The following is a 13,006-nucleotide window of genomic DNA, read 5'->3' on the forward strand; positions in this document are numbered from 1 at the left end:
GGGTCTCCAATTTTCTCTTCTATGTCCAGGCCCGCACTTCGCACGGCGCGAGTGCGTTGGGTCGAGAACGTTGTTGAAAAAAAACGAAAAAAAAAAAAAAACGTAATAAATGAAAAAAAAAAAATAAAAAATAAAAAAAAGAAAGGAAGGAAGGACAAACGTGTCCTTGTTTGCCGAGTGACACATCAACTCACGCGTGCTTTTATACCACGTCCCGGGGTAAATTTGGTCTCGACCTTTGTGGGTACGTAAAAAAAAAAAAAAATATACCGCACACATGGCTACGTACAACCTGCGCAGGATATTTGTCGTGACCACCGCGTTAGAGACTGACCGCACACGCAGGTGCGTTCCCTAAAATATATATAATAATTCCTTCCCTACAAAGCTATCTGTTTTTTTTGTTTTTTTATTTTCTTTTTTTCTCGTCTTACTTTTTTCAGTTTTATTTCGTTTCATATTTTATCGTGCGTAAGGAAATTACCGACGAGTGTTCTTTTCGACGAATATTCAGGAATTACGTCGGCAGGATTTATTCTTTAGCTGTAAAAATTGTGGAGAGTGAGGATAAAAGTATAGAGGAAAATCGAAGGAAACTAAAAACCGGCTGGAATCCGTCGGAATCAAGGACGTGTACATTTGCTATGGACCCGATGTCATAGAAGCGAGAATCGCGACGCTCCGTTGGGGGTTGGTTTTTGAATAATTGATAATTTTTGACGCGAGACAAAAGATGAAGAAATGAAAAAAACGATGGAGAATTTAATTACATCGGACGGGGAGTCTGAAGTGCCCGCGGGATGTACGGCAAGGGATATATTATATCGGGAGGATGGAAAAATAATCGAATACAAATAAACTGTGATTACTCGAATCTGGATATAATTATTGAACACGGACGGACGAAATCGTTAATTTTATTTCTCTATTCCCGAATACGACGAGTTTGAATTTTTTTGGTTTTTGAATTCTCACTTTTCCGACGGAGTCAGACGTATTTGAAAATTTTCTCGTCGAACCGCAGGCTGCGATTTGATTGGTATTACCTATTTACCGTACGGGTATATATGATAATAAACTTAGCGCACGAACCGAACAACCGATCCATATAACGGTACATATGTATCCGTCTATGTTCACATGGGTTTACACGGCTATAATAAATACATAGAAAGTTCGCGTGCCCCTCGTGAATTTAGAACTCGTTAAATTCCACTCGTCGCGTCGCTTCCCCTTATTCATACTCAAGTATCATCGCATCGCATCACGGAAACCTCGACAAAACCTTACACACGTACCTACGCGACACACACACTCACGTTATAATATATGTTAAAAGCGAAACGACGATAATCAGCGGGGTAGAGAGAAAAAAAAGAGGGAAAAAAAAACGAAACGAAAGAATAGAGGGGGAAAAAAAATATTGAAAATATTCAATGGATGATAAAACGAAGAGAAACAACCTGAGCCCGGAACCACTCCGCGGCGAACGCGGGCTCCTCGTATTATCATTATCATTATCATTATCGTTATCCTTGTTATTAATATTATAACCATAGCCCGCGTAGGCTGAGGGGCAAAAAGGAAACCCCTGTTACTATTATTGTAATTATACACTTACGTTTATTTCCTGTTTCTACCCCCTCGATATACATACAACGCACCGGCACCCCCGCGTCTTTTGTATCCAGAAAGTTTATGCTGTACAAGAAGGGTGAAACACGAGTAGTTTACCTATACCGCGTTTTCTTTTCCTATTGTAATTTTTTTTTTCTCTACTTTATTCCAATAGAAATGGAAATTAAATTTCAGGTGTGTAGGTACGTACAAACGTAAGACGTTCCACTTCAAACTTGCCACTTTTTTCAAACTTTATTTCGATCTCGATTCAACTTGGTTGGCTGGCCCTTTGGATTGTTTCGAATCTTGGACCGAAGAACGAATTTACCCCATCGAGGTATCTTGACTTTTTCACTTTCCAAGGCGATAAACTGGCGATAACTCGATCGATTTCATGGATAGATCATCTTGACTTCCAGATTCGGGTTCCTGAGATCGCAGTACATAACAATCTATATTATATGCTATCCTCATGGGATTTGAGCTCAGAAATCCGAATCTGAAAGGCAGATTGATCTTTCCACAAAATTAATCGAGTTATCATCATTTTTTTCGCCTTTTGGAGCAGAATAAAAAGGAGTACCTCTTGGATTTTTGCGGTTTTAGAATCTACGATGAAAAATTTCTTTTTCATTAGATTCTTATGTATTTTGACCTCAGGAATCCAAATCTAGAAGAAAAATTTATCTATCTTCAAAATTGACCGAGTTATCGCCAATTTTCAGCTTTTTGGGGCCAAAAAAAAAGAATTGAGTTTTTAATCTATATTAATGTAATTTGAGCTCAGGAATCCGAATCTAGAAGAAAAATTGGTCTATCTTAAAAAATGACCGAGTTATCGCCGAATTATCGCATTTTTTTGCATAAATTTGAGGATATCTCGAAGGGAAAAAATCGTAGCTCAATTTGGACAACGGATACGTGTTCCTGAGGTCAAAATACGTAAGAAAAATGCCATACAATCGTTTTTAAAAAATAAAAAATTTTGGTCAAAATTTGAGATTTTTCCAAGGGGTACCCCTTACGATTTTTTCAAATTTTGACAAAAAATTTTTATTTTTTAAAATTGATCGTATGGCACTTTTCTTATGTATTTTGACCTCAGGAACACGAATCCGTTGTCCAAATTGAGCTACGATTTTTTCCCTTAAAGATATCAGCAAATTTATGCCAAAAAATGCGATAATTCGGCGATAACTCGGTCAATTTTATAGATAGACCAATTTTTCTTCCGGATTCAGATTCCCGAGTTCGAATTACTTTAATAAAGAGTGAAAAATTAATTTTTCATTTTTGAACCCAAGAAGCTGAAAATTGGCGATAACTCGGTCAATTTTATAGATAGATAAATTTTTCCTTCAGATTTGGATTCCTGAGGTCAAAATACGTTAGAAAAGTGTAATACAATCAATTTTCAGGAATAAAAAATTTTGCCCAAAATTTGAAAGATTTCCAAGGGGCACCCCTTTAGATTTCTTCGATTGTTCGGCCAAAAATGAAGTTTGTAAGACGCTTATCTCATGTATTCTGACCTCAGGAACACGGTTCCGTTGGCCAAATTGAGCTACGAATTTTTCCGATGGAGAAATCCTCGATTTTTCACTTTTTTCATCGAAAAATTCGTGACAATCCGATCGCTCAGTTCGGTTTTTCATCGTAGCTTTCGTAATATCTGGAAATATCGACTTTTCGCGTTTCTATGTGGTCTGAACGTGCCTCCCAAGACCCCTCAAGATGTCGAAAAAGTTCCGTCAAGTTCTACAAATATTTTGGCAAAACTTTCCCGTTCGATCGGATTCGGAATCTAAGTTCGAACAATACGCGGAACATCGGCCACCGCACGAATTTTCGAGAACTACCGGAGTACCGTAATTTTGGTAAAACTTCGTCAACAACGACGATATTATAACGACGTAAGCAATGATAATAATGATAATAACGATAATAATAAAATGATACACGGTAATAAAGAGAGAGAGAGTTAAACCGCAGAGGCGTGTGCATGCATCAGGCGAAACGGAAGTACCTGCCAACCCACAATTTCCACCCTTGGAGAACGGCAACCCTCTACAGAAAACCGCAGCTTTTATACCGTACGCGTATGGGGTCGGTCGGAAGGATGAGCTTATAGATAGGAGGCCCCTTCGCTCGCCTTCTTTTTTCTCCTTTCTTTTCTCTTTTAATTTCACCTCCACCTTTTTTCTCTTTACTTCCGCTTTCTCTTCACCTTTTTACTCGAACCTTATACCGAAACTCGGTCCTTTTTTTTCTAAGCCGAAGTTAGTCCCGTCGAGTGTGAACGTACTTCAAGCTGATATACAAGCGCAAACTTACTCGAATGATCAATTTTTTTTCACGTGCACTCTAATCGATCGATTACTCGTTCGGTCATACTGCTTTTTTTGTTCCTTCCTATTTCAATTTTCCCACATCATAATTATTATCGTTACAGTTGAATCGAACGTTGTAAATCAGGTGCATCGTTATTCTCATTATCGGTGTCGAAGATATAAAAAAATTGTCGCAGTTATTTTCAATTTGAGAAAATTCACGGTAAATATCCACGGACGAGACAGAGGGGCGGTGGTGCGATACAGTGTACAGCGTCTAGTAGGTTTCTTGCCACTGCCGCTACTACTACTACTACTACTACTACTACTACTACTACTACTATTACATCTTCTTCGGTGTCGCGTGTACACGTAGGTGTACGGCAGAGAGGAACAATAAATAAGGGGCAAGTGAGTAGTAAATATAAATCAGGAGCGATTGGATGTAAGCGGGGAGCGTTATGTGTCCCAAGTGTCCCGTATGTGGGTGGCATCCGAGGAGTTTTCCTTTTATTTTTTTTCCCTATTTTCTTTCTTTTTTTTTTCCTCTCCCTTTTTTTTACCCACCACCCCCGCAATTTCCTCTTTCCCCTTTGCAATTCACATCCCGCGGACGCTTCCTTTTTTTATTTATTTTTATTTTTTTTCGCCTTCCAATTTTTCCTCATCTTTCGTTCATTTTTTTCTCTTCTCTCCCTCCGTTTTCCATATTCGTTGGTGGCGCGTGTTCGAAAATTTGTAATTTTTTGACAAATCGGGGCAACGGAAATTGAGAAAATTCGAAAGGCGATTCGGTGTCGTTACACGCGCGCGCGATGGAGAGAAAAAAAAAAAAAGAGATGAATAAAAAAAAAAACGAAAATTGAAAAACGAAAAAGAACCTCACAGGTGCGCTGCACTTTGCAACGAAGTTGCAGGTATAGCGTTGTACATATGTATCCGCGCTTGTGTACATAGTCACTATGTAAATATATATATATATATACACATATATATATATATCGATTATGCAATCACGTGACAAGTGCCCACAACGGTTGGTGGTATACGGTAGACGTTACACCTGTGTATTCGTGTCCGTACGAAGAAGTATATAATATACGGCAGAAAATATATATATACATATATACATATATACACGTGCGTAGTGTACGGTAATGGGCTACACCCCACGGTTAGTTCTAACGTTAATTATCGAGTCACGATCGCCGCACATATGTTTGTTCCCAGATTTTTGTTATAACGTACGCGTAGGTATATACGTATACCTGTGCGGGCAGGAAAGTGACGGGGCTCGGATTGTCCTTTTTTTCACCGCCTGCCACGTACCTGCGTCGCCCTTTTCCGCAGGGCTGGGGAACAGGACGAAACACGGAACACCCTTGACGGACGAACCGCGTACACCCACTTGCGCGCCACACTTTCATCTACTCGGCTATTTTATTTTACATGTTTTTGTTTTTTCGTTTTTTTCTTGTCTTTTTTTTACATTCGCCCATATGTCGACCAGATAAATACCATTATTGCGCTGCTATACCCGTGTAGCAGCTAATTAACGAGCGATGAAAATAAGAGAAAATAATCGGGAAAGTTTTTCACTTCCAATTCCCACTTTGTGTCTCTTATATGTATACCGCAAGGATACGTGAGATTTGATTTTTGGGGAGCAAAAAAAAAAAAGGACATCGCCGAAGAAGACCTGCGCTCGACGGGGCGGGGGTGGGTGGGTGGGGCGGAATCGGGAGGAGCAGGATCGAGGAAAAAAAGAAAAAATTGAAAAGAAAAATCGAGTTTGGATACCGGTGTTTACTTTTCCTGGTTAATGAGTCATGACGGAGTGTGTGTGCGGTGCGGTGTACATACGTATCTAGGTATAATGTACCAGCGAACACAATCGATGTAATCACGCAGCCGACGGCCTTGTCACATGTATATATATATATATATATATATATATATTTTTTTTATCATTTGATTATTTACTCGTCTATATATATATATATTTATTTATCCGTTCGTTTGCTCCGTTTTACTTTTGCACGGTTACGACGGGTAGTACCTAGGGGTTGAGGGGAAAAAACTCGACGTCCTGCGGGACGCGTCGGGAATCGAACGGAATTTCGAAAACGGTACGGAATCTGATTTTCGACAATGTTTCCGTCCGCGGGGTTTCGTCGTAATTTTTTATTTCCTCTTTCTAGCCACATTTTCAAACGAAAAGCCTAATGGAACCGAAACGGCGAAATAACCGGGTGAAGGGGATTTAATCGGAGATTAAGTTCAGCCGTGGACCGCGAATCGGCTTTTGGAACTTAATGGAAATATCATCCGCGCTAATACCTCAAATCCTCTTCATCTGTACATACATACATATATATATGGAACCGCCGCTGCAACTTCTGATGCAGCTCTGACGTATCCCGATACACGTACACGTCCGACACGTGTACACGTACGCGTACGCCGACATATTTACGTAAAAACGTATTATACAGTACATTTCATTCGTTAGCTGGCTCACGCACATACATATGTATGTGCATGAATTCATTCGCCGTTTCGTCATTAATAAATATATTAATTGATAGATTTTCTTCGTTCATTTTTTTACCATTCGTTAATTAATATTCCAATTATTTCTTTTTTTCTTCTTCTTCCGTTTACCACTCGACGTTATACGTCACGCAAAAAATGAGTACGTTGGATTCGCTGATCCGAAGAGAGAAGGGAAAGAGAAAAAAAACTTTTTTAAATTGAAATAAAACGGTAATTTTTTTCGATACATTTTTTTTTTTTTTTTTCGTTAGCTGTCTTTCCCCCGGGGGGAAAGCGAGCCTCGGTTGTGTGTCACGAAAAGAATATGTATATTCGTTCTTCGTGATTGCGGCCATCGATCATGCAAAAAATAAAGAGAAAAAAAAATAAAATAACGCGGAAGTCGCGCGCGTCGCGCAGATATCCGTACGACACGTAGGATAACGAAATTTTCCATATCCTCGTCTCCGCGTATACGTGCGTATCTAACCGGAATCAGTTTTTATACGGATTCATCGATCAAAATCATACCGTAAAAAATGAATGGATTTTAATTTTTTCTTCTCGAATTTAAAAAAAAGAAAAAAAATAAATAAATAAACGGATCGCAAAATAAGGAAAAAGGAAAAGTAAAATTGACATTTTTTTTTTTTTTTTGGAAAAAACGTTACGCACGTACGTGCGTACGCGTAACGTACGAAGTTTGGACGTAAGAGCGTAACGTTATAATCTGATGCAAAAAAGCTTTCGTATAATATGACAAAAGCCGTATCTAATTCTCACATGAAAAGCTCGGCCCTTACACGATTCGATCTACAAAGTTCCTGCGTACGTACACACACACATTGTACACATACGTGTACGTATAATTTTGTGCGCGCCGCTCTGTGTGCGCGTGTGTGTGTAGTGCCGTGTGTAGTGCACATTATGATTTCGTATATAGGCCATTTCAGGACGAGTAATCTCATCTGGGCACTCAGCTCGCTGCGACGGTTTTTATCCTATTACGTCACATGAATAAACTAAAGACTGTGGAGACTGCGTCGCGGCGACGCGGCAAGAAGAAAAGAGGAGGAGTAGGAGGAGGAAAGAGAAAAAAAAAATCAAGAGAGAGGCAGGAAGCGGACGGATCGGTATACGGGGGCGGAAAACGGGGTTTATCAAGCTCGAGGAAAATAAGTATCGCGAAACGTTTTCTCCTCCCACGGCGGGGGAAAGAGAGAGAGAAATACGGCGGATGGAGGACGCGCCGCGATTGATTCCTTTTTTTTTTTTTAACCATATCCCGTCCATACGGATTACAAGCTCGTACGGTCCACCGTACACGGTATATACGTATGTGACCTCTGTACGGATATATTTCTAAAAATCTTAGATTTTTTGTCGATAATATTTTTTTCAAAATTTTCAAAGATCCCTTCCATTTTTTTTTTCCATCTACGTGCAACGCTTTCCGAGGGTGCGTTGGAATTTTTTTCTCATTCTTCTTTTTCATCTCATCCGTCAGGTGGTTAAACTTGTTTCAATAAAAAAAACTACACGTCAGATACGAAACTGCACCGATCGCAAGAAGAAAGAAAAGGATTGTTTTCTTAAAAAGAAAAAAAGAAAAAAAGAAAAAAGTATACAAGGGTGAAAAAGTTGGAAGAGCGGAGAGAGCGTCGGGCGGGCGGGTTGGGTCTGAATGAAAATGAAATGGTGTAAAAGCCGGCTCTACATCTACTTCGTTGTAGATTTGTAATTCGCGTAAAACTTTCGGTAATTCAATCTGTCGGCTATTTGGGCTGAGAGAATTCATCCCCCTGTGCCGCCACCTCCCCCCTTTTCCCCACCGACCTTACACCGTATACCGGGCTGCGTGTGTATGTATACGCCCTTTAATTCCGGCGAATTGCGGCAATTTATTTGGGGGAGGGAGGGGGGAGGGGGGAAGGGGGATAATTCGAAAGATCGGTGTAAAGGTATAGCTGAGTATAACTCGTAAGTAAAATGTTGGCGTAAATTCAAATTTATCTACCCGCTTTGTTCGCGTTATAATATTTGTACGTGTTGTACACGTATAGGTGTACAATATACGTATAATACGCACGGCTGTATACACGGTGAAAATTTTCATTTTAAACGCTTTTATTTTTTCTCTCCCTCCCTCCCTCCCTTTTTTTTTTTTGTTTTTCTCTTTTCTCGTCGCGGCATCAAACTTATCGCGATCGTAATGATAACGGAGGTGGCGCGCGCGGTTCTTACCCTATTAAATTTCCATACAATTTACCACCGCGTAAGGTGCGGTGCAAGGTGCTCGTACACCTACATTGTATTGTACCTACGTATTTACAGCCACGTGTACGAAATTCACTCGTTTATCACAATATCCCTTTTAAGTATATTGTGTATATATCTATCTATATATCTATATATTTATGGAAAGAAAACTTTGACGTTGTTCGTTTATCGTGTACGTATTGTAAAACGGTATAGCCTTTACGTATACGTACGATTCGATCGTACGTAATATATATCCGTCCACCCGTGGCGTCCTTTATAATTTCGATTCGTTTGGAAGAGGAGAAGGGAAAAAATAGAAACCGAAAAATAAGAAAACGAAAGTAAGAAAGAAGTTCTCCTAAACGTTGTTAAATATACATTACACGCTGTATATATGTGCGTATATCGTATACAACTACTTTTTAATGTATCAAACTGTTTTCCCGTATACCTATGCGTCTAATTGCCCGAATACAGATGTCATTAATTTTCCATCGTTTCGCTGACGTCGTTCTTTCGAATCGTTCTTTTTGTTTTTCTTTTTCTTTATTCTTCCTCCAAAAGAATTGCGAAAAAGTAACGAAAAAAAAACTGTGGCGTCGGTTCGCCGACGGACATCGGAAAATCGCACCTAAAATTCGCGCGAGATGTGCAAGATCTTTTGAACGTGATTCGCAAAATGGGTCGAGATTAGGGATGGAACGGGGGAAAGATATAAATCGACAGAGATAGAGAGAGAGAGAGAGGGAGAAAAAAAGAGGGGGGGTTGCGGGGATTAAGGGAAGATAATTCGAAATCCGTCGATGGGCGGGAAGGAGGGGTGTGGCTACGACTTCCGGTATTCGAAATGAATATAACATAATCGTTTGCATTGGAAATCTGAATCGGAGCCGTTACAGTAGGCGATAAAGCCTTAATAGCAGCAGTCATCCTCGGTGGCGGTTTTCACATTATTGTTATAAAGGTGTTATAGCTGAATGGTAAAATATTTGATCGGTATCTCCCAACGAGTTATGCATTTTTTATAGGTAACCTGCTAATGCCTTGCCAGCTGTTACATATATATATATATATATCTAAATATCTATATATCTATATATACAAGTGAATTTTATACACGTCGTAACACCCACCGTTTTTTTTTTTTTTTTTTACATTATTCCCACTTTTCCTCATCATCATCGCAACCGAGTAATCACCGTCGCGTTTACACCCGGATGTAAACCGTGCCAAATAAAATTCAATCGAACGTTCGTCTGCGGCGGAGAATGAGGCTAATCGCTTCCGGATGATACAAGAATCTAAATATTCTTTATCTTTACCTTATTCCTTCCCTTACATTTTCCAGACGCTATTTCGTCGAGTCTGTATTACCATACGCGGACGGAGGGGACGGGGGGGGACGAGAGGGGGGGCCCAAGGCAATCGGCGAGTTAATAAGACTCCTCGTAGCGCAATCGGTATGAAAAGGACACGGGGATATTACAAGGATCGTTCCGGCCTGACCTATATATTTCATTAATTGACCATAAATAATAGATCTGACGGTCTGGCGTAAACTCACGGGAGTCCCCCCCCCCCCCCCCTCAAGAAAACAGTAAATTAAATGTATCGTGTACCGCACACAGTCCACATTATCCCTCTAGTTTTTCATTCTTTTTTTGTTTTTTTCTCGCTCTTTCCACCCCAATTTCGCTTATACGCGTACTACATCCCGAAGGAAAATTCTAAGTACCGCGGGGACCGTCACCTCTGACTTATCCTACACCTACGACGACGACGATCACAGTCACGTGAATTTCGCTACGAAACGTCTGGGGAAAAGAGAAGAAGAAGAATAAGAAGAAGAAGAAAAAAAGCTAGACGATCGCCCGTTAATTAGAGAGCGCGCGCGCTGTAACGATTGTCGTCGATCGTCCTCTCTCCCCCGTCGCGGCGGGAGCACGGGGTGATCCTTTGGGGGGGAAAAAAAACACCGAAGGAGAAAAGCGAGTGTAGAGAGAAACGGGAGAAGAAATTCGTGGAAAAACTCACCGTTGGATTCGGCATGCATCGTCTCGGTGGCGGTGGCATCGGTTCGGGCGCCGTCCGATACGGCGACGGCGAATAACGACCGGATGGAAAACATCCCGGTGCCGTTATAGGCGCACCGTGGAGACCCTTGCTGCCCATCATTTTGTCCGGCGAGTACATCATCCTGACGATTTGGATTTTTTCCAGCGAACGATCGACAACCACGATATCGCGTGAGAAGCGGGGAAAAAGAGATAAAGTTTCTTTTTCTCGCACCTCCTTTTTCTCGTTTCCCTCCGACCAAGTTATTTTTTCACTCCTTCGAATTCGGACTATACCTAGCTGCGACTCGTTTGTTATCGAATGACGTTCGTCGAATCCCGAGGCGATGAACCAGATCCGATTTCACCCTTGGATAGAAATTTTATACTCTATCAAAGTCTGTCCTTTTTTTTTTCAGTTTTTCGATGAAGCTTTTTCCACGCGATTAGATCGAAAATACACGAAAAAAAAAAAAACAAACGAAAATAATAAAGAAAACGTCACTGCAGCTTCGCCGACGGCTCAATTTTATATATGTGTACACCGTATACATATGTGCGTACACGTATGTCTGTGTGTATATATATATGTAATGTTTTTTTTTTTTTCTTTCTTTCTTTTTCGCGGTATATTCGACCGACGTCACACCTGTCAGCTGTGTGTACGGGATTGATATATATACACCTATCGACACGTACACGTTGCACGGGGATGCGACGGGACGAGATTTTCGATCTAACGTCTCGTCGGACACAAACCCGTGCTTCTTCTTTCCATTGTTGTTGTTTTTTTTCTCTCTTTCTTTCTGTTACGCGACCGTTGTTTAGTTTATTTTATTTCTTTTTCTTTCGAAAGAAAATTATCTCAACACAATCGCTACCCTGCCCCCATTTTTCCTCGATTTGTTCGACGTACAAAAATAATGTAACATTGGTTATATATACCGTATCGTAGTATAATTTATACTTCACACTTATTAATTATTACCACCACCCCACCCCCCCGTCACAATTTTAATCCATTGCAGCGGACGACGGTTATCAACGTCATGATGTTTTTCATTCGTAAGTTTTTCTTATCAAACCCTTTTTAATTCACACGTTTTTTTTTTATTTTATTTTATTCTCGTCTTCTCTTCTCTCGATTTTACTCCCGTCTAAATATTTTTCCGTTCACACCTGCACCACACCTCGTCGGCGAGTATATCATACGTACATATTCGCCGCACAATTTCTTCGGTTTTTTGTTGTTGTTGTTGTTGTTTTTTTTTTTTATTTTTATTTTTCCCGATTTCCTTCTTCTACTCGCAAACGATTGATGACGCACGTTACGTTTTTCCCGGTCAACGAGTGTGAGAATTTTGCCGAAGCAAAAAAAAAGTGAAAGAAACACAACGAAGGAATAAAAATCCAATCGAATACGAATGTATCGGGTATACGATCACGAGCTTGCACACTGCACCGTTACCTTTCACTTTTGCATAAGTTTTGATGGGGAAAAAGCCAAGAAAAAAAAAAAAAGAAAAAAAACACGGACAACAACGGAAAAACCGGTGAGAAGGATAAACTAAAAGGATAGATCGTTCATCATCACGATTAAATATATTCCTCAATTTTCTTCATCTTTCAAAAAATGAAAAAAGAAACTTCGCGCATTCACCATGTATTTTATATATGGTATTGGATTTATTTTGTTTATCTCCAAAGTTTTGTCCGTCTCCTTCATTCATATACGTATATATATATATATATATATGATATGATAATACGTGTCGTACGAATTCCGCACTCTCGGTTATTTATTTTTATTTATTTTTATTTTTTCTTGATATATATTTAAGCAAGTTATCTTATCCGGATATATACATATGTATATCTAAAAAAAACAGAAAAAAAAACAAGAACGGAAAAACTAATTCAACGATAAAAACTGGGAATAACTTTCGTTTTTAAAAAACATTTGAGCCGTGGTGCGTGGAACGTCGTTTCAACATTTAGCCCAGGATGACCGTATCGTAGGAGTGCGCGACATGTTCTGCAGACGACGGGGAACCCACCATACGTTTAGCGATAGGGGATGATTTTCGAAACACGGTGGGGTTTATCGCGTGGGGGTGGGTTCCGCCGAGCGGAATCCACGGGGTTAAAATCTACCCCCGTAGGGCCGAGGGGCGGAGCCTCGTGCGAACGCCTACGCCGGCGCGA

At 40.1% G+C, this 13,006-nt stretch overlaps 1 protein-coding gene across 10 annotated transcripts in view; it reads right to left on the reverse strand.

Moving 5' to 3' along the window:
- LOC105684978 (inhibitory POU protein) overlaps positions 1-13,006 on the reverse strand; it is a 46,300-nt gene that overhangs the window by 14,579 nt on the left and 18,715 nt on the right. For 2 of the 10 annotated variants that reach the window (XM_012398739.3, XM_020851790.2), the window contains exon 1: positions 10,782-11,641. The exons of the other annotated variants lie outside the window; for them this stretch is intronic. In XM_012398739.3, the coding sequence (XP_012254162.1) occupies positions 10,782-10,943 (162 nt within the window). In that variant the 5' untranslated portion in view covers positions 10,944-11,641. Of the gene's footprint in view, positions 1-10,781; positions 11,642-13,006 lie in introns of those variants that run through there. 10 annotated transcript variants of the gene reach the window in all.

This window comes from Athalia rosae, chromosome 8 (assembly GCF_917208135.1).
Source record: "Athalia rosae chromosome 8, iyAthRosa1.1, whole genome shotgun sequence".
Classification (NCBI taxonomy): Eukaryota; Metazoa; Arthropoda; class Insecta; order Hymenoptera; family Athaliidae; genus Athalia; species Athalia rosae.